This window comes from Daphnia pulex, chromosome 10 (genome assembly GCF_021134715.1).
Source record: "Daphnia pulex isolate KAP4 chromosome 10, ASM2113471v1".
In the NCBI taxonomy this organism is placed as follows: Eukaryota; Metazoa; Arthropoda; class Branchiopoda; order Diplostraca; family Daphniidae; genus Daphnia; species Daphnia pulex.
In genome coordinates, this window is record NC_060026.1 from 8,918,415 (window position 1) to 8,935,627 (window position 17,213).

The 17,213-nt window shown below is 41.5% G+C and overlaps 2 protein-coding genes across 2 annotated transcripts; one reads left to right on the forward strand and one right to left on the reverse strand.

Moving 5' to 3' along the window:
* Positions 1-256: 256 nt before the first annotated feature.
* LOC124206016 lies at positions 257-4,522 on the reverse strand. Its single transcript, XM_046603622.1, has 2 exons — positions 3,227-4,522; positions 257-1,734 (listed from the first exon to the last, which is right to left on the reverse strand). The coding sequence occupies exons 1-2, from the start codon at positions 3,840-3,842 to the stop codon at positions 1,130-1,132; spliced, it is 1,221 nt and encodes a 406-aa protein (XP_046459578.1). The 5' UTR covers positions 3,843-4,522; the 3' UTR covers positions 257-1,129.
* Positions 4,523-14,384: 9,862 nt separating this feature from the next.
* LOC124206017 (uncharacterized protein C3orf38 homolog) lies at positions 14,385-16,945 on the forward strand. The gene is made up of 5 exons (XM_046603623.1): positions 14,385-14,607; positions 14,680-15,101; positions 15,192-16,271; positions 16,334-16,693; positions 16,775-16,945. Exons 1-3 carry the CDS (start codon positions 14,388-14,390, stop codon positions 15,489-15,491), a joined length of 942 nt encoding a protein of 313 aa, XP_046459579.1. The 5' UTR covers positions 14,385-14,387; the 3' UTR covers positions 15,492-16,271; positions 16,334-16,693; positions 16,775-16,945.
* The last annotated feature ends 268 nt before the right edge of the window (positions 16,946-17,213 follow it).

Genomic DNA, 17,213 nt, shown 5'->3' on the forward strand with positions numbered 1-17,213 from the left:
CAGCAGCCTGATTTCATTTATTCAAGGGCTTTCGTGAATTTAGATTTGACTTTCTTTTTATTCGAGTTTTATTTTATTTTTTGGAGGGACGGGGGTTACCAATCGTGAGAATAAACGTCAATCTTTTTTTTTTTTTTTGGGGGGGGGGGGGGGTCTATCCAAGCGTGACTTTTTCTAAAAAGGGGTGGTGGCATCCGGAATTGGCACCAATTCATTGGAATTTAAAGAAAAATAATGAAATAACATCAGAGTCAGATTTGTGTATCGCGATATCGATTTGCATATATTTTTTGTTTTTGCTGTTACCCAACAGGTTTCAGGGCTACATGATACATGGGTATACGTCTCTTGTGGCTGTTTTTTTTTTTTATTTTAGTCGTCTCTTTCGTACAACGTTATATAATCTCCATGCTGCTTCAGTCAGAAATGCGGCTGGTGAATAAATGAGAGCGCTACAATTTATACATGCATTTTTTTTTTAGGAATCTTGGCATGGACGCAATCGTCAAATTACTAACCCTGATCTTCATTTAAATTTAAATATAAATAGAAAAATAATAATTTCTCTCTGTCTTTGTGCTTGATTTTTTTTTTCGTTTTTTTAATGTGTTTTTTTTTTAATTATTATTTGAATCAATATTTTCTTTTATTAATTTTTTAGCGTTTTCCTATTTTTCTTCCCCTTATTTTTTTTCTTTTTCTCTTTATTTCTTTCGCTCGATTTATAATTATTTTTGGGAGGGAGCAATCCTTTGCGGATGCTTTCGACCACTCCCGGAAATAGATTCTATTCACATGTACGACGACATCCGTATTCGCTAGATGTCGCTATCTTTCCCACTTCTTAAGAAAAATAATAATAATTTAAAAAAAAATATCTACTACTTTCCAAACAAAAAAAAAATTCTCCTGCCCAAAATAAATCGTCCTCACCTAGTATTATCACGTTTAGAAGCCATTAAATCGCTAAATAAAATTATCAAAAGTAATCTCAAGAAGGCGTTACGAATAGAAATGGGAGAAAATGGATGGGAAAAGAAAATTAAGGCGGCGTGGATATGTGTTGAACTGTTGATGCGGTGAATGGGCTGGTGGGATGGAAAAAACAAATTGCTGGTCGCCGTCCTCATCACTCGTCCTGCAGCTGAATGGCGAAGCGTTTCGACAATTTCTGCCAGAAGCGAATCATGTCCATCCGGATGAGTCGGTGGACGGGAGCCGGGCAGAGTTTGTACTCGGCGTCGCACTGCTGGGCCGATTTGAAGCGCGAGCCCTTCTTGTCGGCCCAGACGTAGGTGAAGAATCTCTTGAGCGCCGGATGATAGTCTTGCTTGGCTTTGGCCGCTTCCGGTTTGCTGCTCCGCTCGAAAAGGCGCCGCAACAAATTGGACAGCGGCTGATAGGCATCCGGCTGCTGGCTGGCGTAGCAGGTGAGCTTCCAGCGGCAGTCGAGGTTGTCGATCTTCATGAGAGTGAAGTAAGCCTCCAGCCGCGACAGCAGCGGCCCATAGTGCGACTCGAACTTGTAGTCGGACGACTGAGGGTTGTAGCGGCCGGCGGATTTGGCGGGTCTGCTGCTGGCGGATGACCCGTCATGAACGTCGATGATGTTGTTGTCGTCCCTTTCCAATGCTGGGTGGTGCCTTTCGCGACTGGCCCGACCTCGGTAGTAAGTCGGAGGACGATGGGCGAGCGTGGGCAACAGGAAGCTGACCGGCACCCACACGACCAGCACTGCACACCATGGGGGCAAGCAAAAGAAAAAAAGAAGCGAATTAGATATAAACGTAAACATTCTAGGAATTTGCCAAGTGGCAAGGACTTATTTCCTAATGGCTGCATAATATCTAATCCATCGCACGTATACCCAATGATGGCGATTTGCATAACGCGACTTGTTCGTATAGGCCTAATATCTATTCTGTAACAGGGCACGGGAATAATACCTGGAAGACACAGTCGTCTATGTAAATGATCGATTTCTATTTGTACTCATATCTCTCTCCTGTGTGTGCGTATAGGTTGTATATTATCAACCGAATATCTCGAAGTCGATTGCGTGCTGTCATTGACAACGCCCAAACCTTCGCATTATTTTTTTCGAAACACTTAAAGGGAAAAGAAAAGCGGACCGGTTTGATTCGGTCAATTGTTTGGTTTTTGTTTGGTTTTGTTTTGTTTCTTTCCAATTTAACCCTGTTGCTCCGCTGTTCCTGTCTCTCCGCAATGCCGGCGTATATGGAGATTGAAAAACAAAATTAAAAAGAGTTTTAAACGAATACGAGTGTAACAGGAGAGAGATCGCACACAATGATTGGACGTAATCGAAATTCCGGCGATATGGAAATATAAGAAATTGGAGCGCAACAACAACACAACGTCTGGGAATGAGATTTCCAGTGAAATGGGTTTTTATATCTCTAATAATTCGACGGCGGAGTGACTGAAGAAAACAATTCAACGACCTCAACAATATACAAACAACTCTCGACTGCTGGCATTTCCCATTGCCGTTTCTTGTGTGGAAAACTTTACTTGTTTTTTTTAGTTCTAAATTCTTGTTTGTTTGCTCGCTGTCTGTTACGGACCGCAGCAGTGATTATATGTGCTGCCGACACCGTTTTACCATTTCTTGTTTCATAAGTAGGTCACGAATGATGACATCAGAATTGGCACTGTGCGGCCGCAGCCCAGATCCGAGAATTTCAACGATCAATGACAACCAGAAAATAATCAAAGTCATGACGGCTCAATTTTTAAATTTATGCATAGGATCAACAGGTCCAGGAAAAAAAAGAGAGAATTATTTTTACCAAAAAGATAATTAAAATAAAAACAAGTGGCCTATACTCGACGACGAGGTAGGTAGTATAAACTAAAAGGGCGAACGTGAAAGTTGAAACTCTGCGCAACTACAGACCGGATGCCTTTCACTTTGGCCGTTTCAATTTTCGATCGCGGTCAAGCAATTTGATGATGACAAATGATTTCTTTTCCTTTTTATTACTTGTGCGTTGGCGTTTGACCACAATAGGAATTTAAGGACGTGAGATATCAAAACAAAAATTGAATAACAAATGCCGAAATAAATTTCCTACGAAATAATTGGCGACTATTTTGCGTGCGGAAATGGTCAAACTATTCAGCCACGGTCTACTTTATGCGAATCCCAAACGATAGACACCAAAGAAATTTTTCAAAATCAAGAAAAAGAAATGAGACTTACATCCACGGAAGAATCCTCCGCGGTTGATGGAGAGTAGACGAGACACGGCGGCATTTGACTCGAGTTTTTCCTTGCGCTCCTCGGCCGCCCGTAGAAGAGCATTGAGCCGGGCCAGAGCCGTGGGAAGATGATGACGGCCGTCGTCGCCGTCGTCGTCGTCTGCTGCTTCACGCTGGTTGCCGACTCGTTCTTCTTGTTCTTCAAGTTCACCACGTTCCTCCAAGTCTTTCGAGTCCTTGCCATTGACTCGCTCGTCAATGGCTGGGCGCCCGTCCAAACGGTTGGCGCTGCTGTCGTTTCCGATCAATCCAGCCAGATGTCGAGTCAGCTGGGCGGCCGTCAGCTCCTCCGCTTCGATTCGGATGGCGTCAGCCGGAATCGAGTAACCGTCGCCAGCAGCAGCAGCAGCCAGCACCGTCACATCGCAGCACAGTCCAAGAAAGGTTCCCAACAAGACGACGGCCAGCAGCGATGATGATGGCAGCAGCAGCCTGATCCGCCGGCTGCTTCGGACGGATGGCTTCCGCACGACGGAAGCGTTCCGCATTCTCTCGATCTTCTCAGCTCTTCGAGTGCGACACGGATTAGTAGAGGCCGGTTGGGTCGAGTGGGACATTGCTGGATTGCTGGACCATTGTATTCGCCATCGTGTAATTCTGTTTGTGTGTTTGTGTTTGTGTGTAGAGGAGGGAATGGATTGCAAGTCCAAAAAAGGAAGTAGCTCTCTTTTTCTTTTTTTGAAAAAATTGGCGGGACGAGAGATGTGGCTCGTTAGTAAAGGCCGGTGGGATCTAGTTTCGGAGACATCCTGAGAAATTGGATTTCAATCAATTCGGATCGAGTCGATGGCCTTTCCTTTCAAAAGAAGAAGAAAAACGAGGAATTCCGGTCGGAAATGGAAATGAAATGACAAGAAGTGAACGGGAGTGGGGAGGGGGGGGGATAGCAAATTCAACTGATGGCCGTGTTTGGAGAGAAAAAGGAGGGGAAACGGATGGCCGGACTGCCACTACCGAACCGAAGAAGGAGAGAGAAAAAAAAGGGAAAAATGGAGGTTTTGGTAGGTGCGTCTGGTACGGAGCCGAGTGGCTGAATGTCCTGCTGCAGCCACCAGCGCAGCCAGGTATATAGCTGCTGCTGCCGTAAGGATGTCGACTGCTTGGGCTCACACACACAGATCCGTCAGAGCCCGAGTGCGGATGAGTTGGGGCAGGTGAGGGCGGGGCTTAAAGACCAGCTGGGCGGAGCTAACCACTCCACAGAGGGAGGAACTAGACATTTGTCTTTATTTCTCTACTGCTGCTGCTGCTGTCCTATGTGAATGTTTTTGTATAGAGCTGGAATAGCTGGGCTCGCTCTGTCGCTTGCACACCCCCACTGCTGCTGGAAGTGGTGATGATGAGACGGGCGTTGGGGGCCAAGGCGTTCGAGTCACGCCGCTCGGCCACGTGACGTCACCGATGTTGAGTGTGGCCGCGATACGTATACGTACGTCATCATTCATTGTCGGACACAGGCCGGCAGTAACCCAGAAGGAAAAATAAAATAAAATAAAATTTAAAAAAAGGCAGCTGTTATAGATATTTCTCTTATGGACTTGCACCGCCAGCAGAAAGACGGTTGCTCACGCGTTCAACCGCCTTTTTTTTCCTACTATATTTCTTTTTTTTTTTTTTTTCATTTCCCTCTGGTCGGCCGTCGTCCTCAATCGGCTCATCAGACAACATTTTTTTTCGCCTGTTGAACAGCATCACGACATTTTTTTTCGTACTTTATAGGAAGAGAAACTATAGTCGAGTACTTGATGGAATGTTTGCAATTACAAAAATTTCAATTAAAAGATCGTCACAGCCAAACGGAAATGATTACATTTCTGGTTAAGAAAAGACACCGGACCGTTGACTGTAATAAAAGAAGTGAGAAAAAACAAACAAATGAAAAAAAAAAAAAAAAAGGAAAAAGGAAATAACACCAGCGGAGAACCAAGGAGTTTCCATTGGAGTTTCAGTTCACGGCGCAGAGGAACGCGATCCCGTTATCGGTCGGTCCGGACAGTCGAGCGCTGCTCTCGGCTGCTCTACGATGAGTCTCATCTATTTTCGAACCAAATTAAATTTACTGTACTTCGAACATAAGAACGAAAAGACAAGAGAGAGGTTGTCTATCCATCTTGTATTCCACCTTGTAATAGACAGTGAGAGACCCGCTCGGACGGGGTTGGTTAATATCTTCTACCGTTGCTCGACACGCACACAGATGCCCCCCCCCCCAATGTCCTGCATCATCAAAGGTAATCGAGTACGCGGATGTAATAATAAGACTAATAATAATAATAACCTAGCAGAAAAATAAGTAGCGCATACAGCCGAATGTTATTATCCTAGATGTCGGATGGATTTCAATTTTGGCGCATCTAAAAATGAAGTACAACCGAAGACTTTTTAAGCTGCCAAATGTCTAGTTGTAGTGGACATTGTTGATACGGTGCCCGAATTGAATGATATCGATGATTTATGCAGCCAAGAATGTCACGGTCAACGAGCTCTTGGCCCAACCTGTTGCCGCAACTCAATTTGATGCTGACCGATGCGTTCGCTCGCTCTCACCTTAACAAACTTTTTGGCGATGCGCATCATCATCATCCCAGCCGGTTTCCTCTCCGTTCGACATCTACGGCATATAATGACGCACTTTATTTCATTACACCTAAATAAGTCTACGTTTAGTATAATGGCTTTTCTTGGACGGACGTTGATGGACCCCAACCGACAGCAGATGATCTCTCCGCCATGTTCTCCAGCTAAGAAACGAGAAATATAGCTTCTTCTTCTTCTTCTTTATTTTATTATAAGACAAAGCCTACGAGCAAGATTGGCCAAGACACCATCAGGTTGGTTGGTTGCTCATCCTCTGTAAAGCTGGTGGCTTCTCTCCTTGTGTCGATTTGCTGATGCTGGCCATCAGCAGACAGACAGACAGACTGTTGCTGGCCGAGAACCGGTGTGTGCGCAGCGTATAGGAGCGACGACGAGCCGGGGCAGCGAACTTGATTCTCTACATATATTCTGGCTTTGCTCCCGTGTAACAAACGACCGGCTAGCTAGCGCTAATAACATGGCATCGTCCGCCTTTGCTGCGCATCCAGCAAAATATATACACGAGAACCCCAAGCCATTGGACATGTATAGCCTGTCTTCGCATCGATATTCCCTTTGGCTAATAATAACCCAAACTTTTTATGGAAAAAAAGAATAGACAAACGAATAAATGAGGACTCGTTTTAGTTTTAGTTTTTTTTTTTAGTTTCTTGCCCGGCGTCCCTTTATTTTGTTGACTCTAAACATCGGGCGACAGCTCAGCGGAAAGTCGTGGCTTTTGTCTTTTTATCGGGAGAAACAATCGAGAGTAACTGAAATAAATTGAGCGTGAAAATCGTCCGTAGAAAATATAAGATCACGAACGACCATTTTGTGACAGCTCTCGAGCATCGACAGGTCTTCTCGTGATTGTCTTGCTGCTGGCTGCATCGATTCAGGTGTATTGAACTCTTCCCCCCCCCCCCCCATTTTGAACGGGAATTACCGGCAAAGAGTGATATAGAGAGAGGAGACCCGCGATGGACGTCATTCGTGACATCACAGGCTTCACAGCAGATGCACTGCAGATAAAGAATATTATGACAAACGAATGTAGAATAAGAATCTAAGGCTCTTATAATGTCGCTGTTCTATCTCTTCTTCTTCTTTGATTTGTCTTCCACTTTGGGTTTTCCTTCTCCTTTTTGATTCATTCCTCTTCTTTCTCCCTTTTCTCCACACGACCAGCACCGAATACCCATCGCCCCCCACAACTTCTTCTTTTTTTTTCCGAAAGAATCTATTCTTTTTTTGATATTTTCTCTTCCTTATTCCTTCTTTTCTCCACCATTCGCTCACTCACTCAATGGTGTGGGACTCGTCTTTCTCTTCTCCTTCTTCTTCTTCTTCTCCCTGTTGGCGGCACCAAAAACTCTCCGGGTTCTCGGGCGGGTTCACTGGGGCAATGCCCGACGAGTTTTTGGGCACCGTCATACTACTCAGCTATCAGATATATCTCCTATAGCTATAATATACATACACTCGGGCACAAAATCCCGACAAAATCAAGCTTAAACAGGCAGCAGAAGCTTCAATAGAGCTCTGCCTATTTTTTCGTTCACTCCATTTTGTTCCATCGTCATTCGTCTGGAAATGTATAATTTATCAAACACTTTTGATCCATTTCTGTTTATTGGATACCGTTGGATCTTTCTCATTCAATTTCAACTCGTCCAGAATGAACTGACGAATTCGATGAATTTCTTTTGAGGTACAGGAGTGAGCATCCGCGATCTGGAAAATATGTTTTCATAAAAAAAGGGAAAATAGAATTAAAGTCGGCGCTGGAAAGAAGTATGAAGAAGAAAAAAAGAGTTGAATGAATGTTCTCTAGGCGAAGCGATAACGTGCCAAAGTATAACGCGGAAGTGGATGCTCTGCTATATAGCCGCCGCTTCGTTCGCTCGCTTCAGGTCAATGGCGTCCGCTTTTTTTCTTCTTTTTCTTTTTCTTTTTCTTAGCTCTTTCCTGCTTACATATACAGACGAAAAAAACAAAAATTTCCAACAGCCTAGACAGCCAAAAAGCCGGCAGGTTGTTGCGTGCATCAGGGCACTTGTTTTTATTTTTATATATTTTTTTCCTTTTTTTTTGCTGTTTCAGTCGGTTACGTTCGTTCGTTCGCCGCGCGATGTGCTCGCGGCTATCCCGGGACGTTGCGCTTGTTCTCTGTAGGTCACAGTCGTGATGCAATTTTCGCTCTGCCTTCTGCCTTTTGTGCTGTTTTTTTTATTATTTGATATTCCTCCTTTTTCTTCTTTCTCTCTCTTCTCTTTCCTTTTGATTCTTTATTTGCCCATTATTGCTATTACCCCGTTTCTTTTTCCTTCTCTTCTTCTTCTTCTTCTCTCTCGACGACTCTCGAGACTCGCATTTCTTTTGAGTCGCTTTTTTTTCCGTGCCGACCGCAATGCTGTGAGCTGCTCTTTTCTCCTGGAAGCGCACGACCAAGAAAAACCATCGGCGGCCACCCGGAGTCCCGAAGCCGCACACGAAAGAAACAAAAAAATTAATAAAAGGAAAGAAATAAAATTGTTGGTTTTTTGTTTTTTTCTTTTTTTGGTTTGAAATGTCGCATGTTTATAATATGTTGTTGTATTTACAGTATTACCAGTGGGTACACAGCATTTACAGGTACATAAAAAGGTGACATTTCCGCGTGCTGGGCGGCTCGCGCTAGAAAAAAACCCGCTCGTCATTTTTTGTTTTTTGGACGTCAAAATGAAATTGGGAAAAAACTTTTTTTCGGACGCATTTCGTATGTGTCGAGTTGGTCGCTATCGAGGTCAGGAGAGACGCAGATGTAGCCACGGCATACTGTGTGCCAATATAATAGACCATTCTTCCCCGCGATGCAAAAGTGGGGAACAAAAACCGACGTCATCGCGCGGGATCTCGTCATTCTGCCCCCTGGCCTATCGCGAAAGTTTTTTCGCAATTTCCCGATCTGTGCCAGTAGGTTGGCATAGCTCCTACAAATAATTTTCCGCTGAATATTATCGGCACTATAACTCCGCTTGCAACCATCAATGCGATCTGGAAATGAGTCACGCCTGATATACCTAAGTACGGACTATAGTAGAATTTATAAAAGGCCACCACCAACTGTTTCGACACTCACGCGACCACCGGTTGCGCGCTCTGTGTGTCGCAATTAAAAGAAAGTTTGACATTCTAGGATTATTTTTTGGCCTGCTTCTTTTTAAGGATATAGTATGTAGACGTGTGGGACGTATAAATATACGACTACGTTACCATTTAGGGAAACTGTAACAAGTTCTATATAGTCTTTATGGTAGACATTTCCCCGGGTGGATTTCTAATTTCTTTTTCGTTGCTTTTTTACTATTATTGCGCGGTGCTAAAATTGTAGACGCGAAAAAAAAACAAAAAAAAACGTCGTGAATGAAGGACGAGTGTCACAAGTTTCCTTGGTCGAACGCGTAACAAGTTTTCTTTTTCTTCTTGTTGTTAAATTACGTTGAATGAGGAAAGAGCCGAGTGACACTTTCTCCTGCCGAGGGGTCGAAGACCTCCGCATTGAGGGGGTCGTGGGCCATCATCCAATGCGGATACAAATCGTCGCTCCACGCAACGGGCGGTCCCACACACACACAGCACACAAACGTATATATAATAAAACTTGTAATGCACGTAAGCCATATCGGCTGAGAGAGGCTAAAAAAGATAAGAAAGTTCCCCCCTTTTTATTTTTTTGTTATTTATTTTTGGCAAAGAAATTCCTCGCAGCAGAGGTCCTCCCTGGATGTTACGGACGATGGCAATCGGCGCCAGCCAATGGAGGGGCCCTCTGCATACAGTGTGAAGATAATGTGGCGTTGGAGTCTGAAATTCATTTCCGTGATTATTATTTACTATATGTACGTGAAGGAATTCGATCGATCAGTCGGTGGGAGTAGAAGACAACAAAACGGACGGGGTAAACCTCAAAAGTGACTTAACTCGAAATAGAATCAAACCGGCCAGGAGAAAATATAAAATAAAAGATAAAATAAAAGATAATGACGAACGAATGGACGGACGGACGGCGGGTCTTGTATAGTCACAGTCTTATACAACAGTGTATTACATTCCCCCCTCTAGACTTATTATATTCTTGCCCTTTTATAGTATTATATATGCTGTCGAATAATAAGAAGAAAAAGAAGAGGGAGAAATAGAACCCCGAGAAAACCAGGAGGGTATCCGCGTCGCTGCTACAGGAAGAAGAAAGAAAGAAAAAATAAATAAAATAAAAGGAAAAGGTAAAAATTGTGGCAATGACCGACTGTGACCCCCACGTGCGAACGCCTCCAGCGAACTAGGACGTACCTTGCTTTTTTTTCTTCTTGTATATTTCTTTTTTTTTTCCGTCCTTAATATTTTTGTGGTGTATTCTTTCTCTACACTCGAGTTATTTTATTATTAATTTTCTATTTTTTTTTAAAGAAAAAGCTAATCGCGATTCCTTCCGCGCCTTATGTATATTGACAGTCCCACCTCCTGACTTGTGTGTAATCAAGAATTATTGATAGGCATTGAGTCAGCTTCGTGTCAAACTATTCAACTCTATTCGCCGGTTCAATTCTATGGGTCTACTCCAGTTATATCCTACTCTTTTTTTCCGGATTTCCAAGACCCCGGAAAAGGAAATGAATAAAGGTTTGACCCGGGTCCGTGGAGGGTCATCAACGCTTGGGGACTTAGGATATCCATCTAAATCCCATTGTACAGCATATACAATAAATCGAACATAGCTATATCATATTTTACAATGAGAATTGATTGAACGCTCAATTTTTTCTCTCTTTTTTTTCTACCGGAGGGATTTCATTTCTTTTGATGTTTTTTGGGGGCCAAAAGAAATGTAGCGAAGAAAAAGTCTTTGTTGGATTTTTGTCGTCTTCTTCTTTTTTCTTTCACCGCCAAGCTGCAAAGTGGCTACATTCTAGGCTGTTGGATTGGCCCGCTCCTATTTCATTCCCTTTCACCCCCGCTTTAGATACACGTAAATACTTTGGGTCGACATGAAATGAAAGTGTCTTTTCTCCATGTATTGATATTCTCATGGGCTATCCGCCACCACGATATGTATAGCGCTACACAAAAGACTTGTAGGTGGGTTGTCTCTTTTCTTCTTCTCCGGTCACCAGACGACGAAAAAAAAATTTAAAAAAGGTTTTTTTTCTTTCATATTTTTGAGCTTCTTTGAGTTGGAGGTGAAAGGAAAGGGCCTCTAATGCCGAGAAAGCAGTGCGCCTATATTAAAGAGAGAGCAAATCAGTTCACTCGAGGAAATGAAAGTGAAACGGAGCAGAGGAGACAATCCAATCCGATTGGGCCGCCTCTTCTTCGTCCCTCTTCTTTTCTCCGTTGGCATTTTTTATTTTCGTCCACCTCCTTCCTTGGTGTGTCTCTTGAACTCCCACCCATTTCATATTTGACGGTGTTGTCTATATAGTCTGGTTTACATTTACCACCATGTGTGTGCTGTGTACAGCCCATCTTCCAAGTCTATCCTACCCCGGAAGCAACAGCATGTCCATATAGAAGTAAAAAGTGTCATCAAAGAGAGTGGACTCTTGTAGTACTCCCCCTCAATCCTCCTTTTCTACCTCCCCCCCTGTCGGTCTGCTGTGTGCTGGTCGCCCCCCTTTTTTTGCCCTCTCTCAGCTTGTATGGGTTTAGTCTGTTTCACCTAGAAATATACATATTTATATAGGGTAGACGACTATATAGTTCTTCTTCTTTTTTGAAGAAGAAGAAGAAGAAGAATTACCACCCACCCTCAAGTTATTGTCTCTTTCTCTTTTATAGCCGTTTGCTCGTGTCTGTGTGCTCCGTCGTCTAGTTTTCACTTTCCAGCAGTTGGGCGGTGGGGGTCTCTTCACAATCCGACAGAACAAAAAGAAAAATGAACTATAGACAAGAGAAAAATGCAAATCTCTGGCCACCCCATCTTCTTTTTTCCACCATTTCCATTATAGACGAATCAAAAAACACTTGAACGGCCAGGGGAAAAAAAAGAAGAAGAAGAAAAAAGAAATAAGGAAGAAGGAGATAGAGAAGAGAAAAAAAAAAAAAAACGTGGAGAAAATACCTGACATTGTTATCCGGGAGTCCTCACACAATTTTCCCCGTGCACAGCAGCAGCAGCAGCAGCACAACGGTTACATATAATATATATATACCTACCTATACGTTGGAGTATTTCAGAACCCATGGATAAGGTGAATGACCGACACAACCGAGTCCTTTTTTCTTTTCTTTTTCTTTTTTTTTCCTTTTTTCCATGGTCTTGTTCTTTTTTACTTTTCTTCCCCTCGTCTGATTTCCCCCCCACGAAAAATCCCCTCTCTTCTCACTCTCGCTCCAAAATTTTATACATATACATTAGATTTATATCACATATGTTAATTTTTCAAATGTGATTGGCTTTAATGCTGCTGCCACAGACTCACACTCACACAGGCTCATATATTCAACCAAACGTTTTTGGATATAAATAATAGAGTCGAATCGATTCATCTGTGTAAACAGATACATCCCCCAGCAAATTGGGATGGTTTGGTGGGGTAAAGATAACTATACAACTAATTTGTTTCGTCTTCTATTTCAACTTGGACTGACCTTCGTCCCCTTGGTCAGCCAGTATAATCACACCTGCTGTTGAGAGAGACAAACTTGGGCGATTGACCTCTTGGATATATACACACCACCCAAGTCCACCCCTATATTCTCCCCCTACCTCGACCAAAGGTAAAAAAGTCATTTCGGGTTGTTACCGCGCTTTGACTCTTATGATGTGAACCCGGAGAAATAATATCGGCGGGATGAGTGTATAGTGTATACGTGTGTGTTTAAATTCCCCCCTCCCTCAACACGCCCATCTAACATAACAAGCCGCAATTCTTCTTTTTCATCCTGCCATTTTCTTTTGGTTTGTTTGTTTTTTCTTTGAGTTTGGCTGAACATTATTTGTCAATTGTTTTTTAAAATTGTTTAGGGTTTGTTTTGTTTTGCGCTGACCAAGGATATGGGGAGGATTTCGCTCGTCAGTCCGACGACGAAAGCAATTTCGTTAAAGGAAAAGGAAAGAAAAAGGAAAGAAAATGGATCGACTGATTGACCAGGGCGCGGAAATGTAGACAAAAACGACAGCCGCGTCCCCGAGTTCATTCAACCCGCGCCCGTTAACTGTAGAACCGAACACAATAAGGTGGGTCCCCCCTCCAATGATTATCTAGCTGTACATACGTATTATACACAATGCATCAAAGAATATATACCTATCTAGTTATATTATAAAAATTTGTTTGTAGTAGACAATGTGAAACATTTTTTTCGATTTCATTCTTTCACCGTTTTATTATTTTTAATTTTTTTTTTAAGTTATAATATATAAAATTTGATTTATTTACGCCTATAGAATTTCTTTTCCGGAGAGGTGCCCAAATATTTTTATTTTTTTTTCTCGATTCCGTCGGTCGGTGAGCACGTAACAAACGCCATGAAGAGAAACGAAATATGAAGAGAAGGAGCAGCAACAGCAGCAGCAGCAGCAGCAGCAACGGCTGTGCATCAGCAGGGAAATAGAAAACCCCATTCAGATCGAATCGGATCTACTGGCCCGTGTATATACTTTATATACATGCCCTGTGCGCGTGTATATATACCAACACTGTTGAACGGCCAGGGTGAATGACCGACCCAGAACTCGACGCGCTCTTTTTCTTTTTCTTTTCTTTTTCTTTTTAAAAATTAAATTTCAGTTCTTCTTCTTTATTTTTCCCCCTCTTTTTTTTATTATGTATTTCACGAATCCCAATTACACCTGAAGAGAAATTTCCCCATTTTTTTTGCAGGTTCTTGCCGCCAATTTCCTTTTTGTGACAACAGCCCCAACTTGACAAAAAAAAAAAAAAAAATTATTTTATGCCAAATAGAAAAAAGTGTTGTTTAATTCCTTGTCGGTGTGGTTATCTTATTTCAGTCACTGATATTAAAAAAAATTGTTTTTCTGGGTTGTATGGATGTTTGGCCGTGACTTATATTGGTTCTGTCGACCGACATATTTCTTCATGTCCGGTGTGTATATACCCTTTTTGGTGGAGAGGCCAGCGCAGTCCGTCTTAAAATGGGTTATAAATACATAAAAGACGGGCAGATATTATTCAACGCTTCGATAGGAATATTTTTCCAATGGGAGAGATGACATTGGCGAGACGATGAGAATATAAAAGAAAGCCTACCGTCGTCCACATAGGCTCGCGGATGAAACGAATAAATTCGGCGGTCTTGTTTTGCTCGCATCGTAAAAATTGATGGAAAGAAAACGGCACACCATTTTACTGTAGTCTGTAGGCTATATGTTCTTTTTCCGACTGTAATCAAAATAAAAGAGAGATAGTACTTTTGGCGACTGAGGTATATATGCAGGCAATTCCCTTTTTTTGTTTTTTGTTTTTCAGCGAGGCGAATTTTTATGGCACGCCGCAAACGGCCAAACGCATCTTCAAATATTGATGCGCTTGGAAATGCAAAGCCGGCCAGAAGAGGCTTCTCTGTTGGTACCTGTTGTTTACTATTATGGTTTCCTGGGGTTCACTTCGAGTGGCGTGAAGAAAATGCTGCCTGGTGAAATCACTGGAATTAGGGATTTGCTTTCGAGATTGGAAAATGATGTCGTGTACGCCTTGGCCGACACAGCCACGAAACGAGCACTCGCTTTCACTTCAGTCAATGGTTGGCATCATCTTTTTTTTTACTACAAGGAAATCTATTTTTAGTCATTTATGAATCTATTTTCCATTGCAGATGCCATCGATGCAATTATACTTCATTCAGAGTCTGCCTTCTGGTTCTTGAATCGCAAAAAGTTAACCAGAGCTATTCTGTTTGAGTATCTGAATGCGAGGAGAATACCCATCAGTGGACAAGCTGAGAAAGCTGCTCTCATCACTCGAACACTAGAGCTGTGGAATTCTGAACCGCAACAGATTGCTGCTGTTGTGTCACCCACATCAACTGTTTCCATCAGTCATCAAGAACCTCCACCTTCGACACCAGAAATGGGTCTCCAATTCACCAAATGGTTTTATGAATTGCTCTTTGCAGTTCACAAGCAATCTGCCATTGGTACACAATTATCTGAGCAGTTTTGGAGAGATGCGAGACTGAAAATCACTTTGAATTCTTCTGCTGCAACTGACTGTCAAGAAATGATAGGCTCAGATGAGGTATATGTTTGATATCATCAGCCACTTGTGCCCAACTTTTGATATATTTTGTTGTTGGTACAGAATCTGTAAGCATTATTTCTTTGATAGGCTGCCAATCTACTTCAAATGCTGTTGTGCCAACATGGATTTCTTCTTAATCCAAACCTCAGTTCGAACGGAGTTCGAGAAAGGAAGGACCCACATGGAATGGTCATCATAGGAGTTTGCGGAACAGCTCATCAATACGACAATTGCAGTGGGATTTTCGAACAGGTTTTTGGGTTAGTGCAGGATCCTCATCAGGATTTCAATTGGAAAATCAAGTGGTCAGAGCTTAGAATCACTCAAGCTACTGTGAATCGATTGCCGTGTCTCAATGATTTGCCAGAATTACAGGCACTATTGTGACAATTCCATGATATGAAAACCAACCGTTAACGTGTGTCCCTTTATATTTAATTCAAACAGAAAAATGGTATTTCTTACCGATTTAATGGAACACCTTTTAATTTTTTCCTCCTACTGTAAAGGCGTCTCTGTACAGCTCATCGGTGAAAATTTAAAAATTATTGTAATTACAAATGCTGCTTTTCCTAATAGTGTTTTCAAATCTGATTGCTCTTCTGGTGTTTGTCTTATCCGGTTATGCCATTGCAAGATATTACGCACTTTTGTAATTCTTTATGTTTGGCATGATTGGGTTGAATCCAATTAATAGATTCAATGACTTTAAGCACCAGTTTTAAATTTAAGGCTTTACAAACTTTGTTCAAGAAATTATTCACAGAAATCAACAATTTCGGCACGAATATTTGTAAAGTAGATTCAAACCCAAACTGAATTAAAAAAAAAAAAACGAAAAATAATTTAAAAAATAATTTAATCAAATTAAATTTGAATCCTGGACCTTAGTCTGTTCCAGTAATCCAGATTCCAGTGTATGCGTGTATGCTGCCGTATGTAAAAAAAAAACATTAAATCTTAAAGTCTATTTGATTCTGGTAATTCTGGCAGCGCTGTCATGGTGATTTTCACGAAATACGAGAAATAGAGCAGCCATAAGGTTTATGTATTTGTCGTTTTTGTCCAGTTTTGAAAATGGAGCGAAGCACCAACGCCAAGAGAAAGAAAGGAGAACCACCGTTGATACCTCGTGCTGGTATTAATCAAACAACTTTCAGAATATTGGTAATACAACTAAGATGCTTTGAAATGCTTATTTGCTAAACAATTATGTTTTGGGTTTTAAGCTTACTGGCCCTGGAGATGTCATACCAGTCCTGGCAAGACACATGAAGAAGTGCTTTAATGAAAAACATAAAATCACTAACTTGAAAATTCACCATGCTGTTTCACTCACTGAAGAAATTGCTTTGAAACTAAGTAGTACTGGTCTTCATGCTGCTGTGCTGTGTATAGATCCCTCAAATTTAATGACAAAGTCACATGTTCGAGAAAATTTAAGATATTTGGATTATAATATAATATCCACTTCAATGTACGTCCTTAACCTTGTCCATCCATTGCCAGTTATACATCAGACTGTGGCTGATACTGTAACGAAGCTGTCCATAACCTACAATACTCATGTTATCCACATTCATTATGAAGTAAGTTAATTGAATGGAAAATATTATAAAGTCACTCTTCCTTTTTACTATTTTCTTTTAACATCTATATTTTCTATACAGGATGAAGAGAGTGTAAAGTTTGGATTAGATCGTGTGTGTACAGTAGCTTTACGTGGAGCCAAGTTCATTTATGGCAATGAGCCTCCATTTTTCAACAGCATTGATTTTTCAGAGTTAAAGAACTTGATATATTGACATATTCTTCAGAAAATACAAATATTTTTCTCATAAGTCTATTTGACTCAGTCTAGAACAAAAAGAAATCAAGAACACAATGTAAGCACACAATAAATTTTACAAATGTATGTATAATAATTCTTACAATCTGTTACATTTATGAATATCAATTTTTTAATCCCAAGTTTTTTTAATAGCCATTAATAAGATTAATAGTTAATTTTTTTCCTGATTTCACATAGAGTGTGTGGATGAATAAATGTTCTATGGACAAACTGCGACTGAAAAAAAAATCCTGATTGATGAACTTGACACGTTCTAA

Coding starts and splice junctions, on each gene's coding strand:
- LOC124206016 (XM_046603622.1), bottom strand. CDS start 3,842: ATGTCCCACTCGACCCAACCGGCCTCTACTAATCCGTGTCGCACTCGA. Junction 1,735..3,226: donor CGGAGGATTCTTCCGTGGAT/GTAAGTCTCATT, acceptor CATGGTGTGCAG/TGCTGGTCGTGTGGGTGCCG.
- LOC124206017 (XM_046603623.1), top strand. CDS start 14,388: ATGCGCTTGGAAATGCAAAGCCGGCCAGAAGAGGCTTCTCTGTTGGTA. Junction 14,608..14,679: donor CGCTTTCACTTCAGTCAATG/GTTGGCATCATC, acceptor TTTCCATTGCAG/ATGCCATCGATGCAATTATA. Junction 15,102..15,191: donor AAATGATAGGCTCAGATGAG/GTATATGTTTGA, acceptor TTTCTTTGATAG/GCTGCCAATCTACTTCAAAT.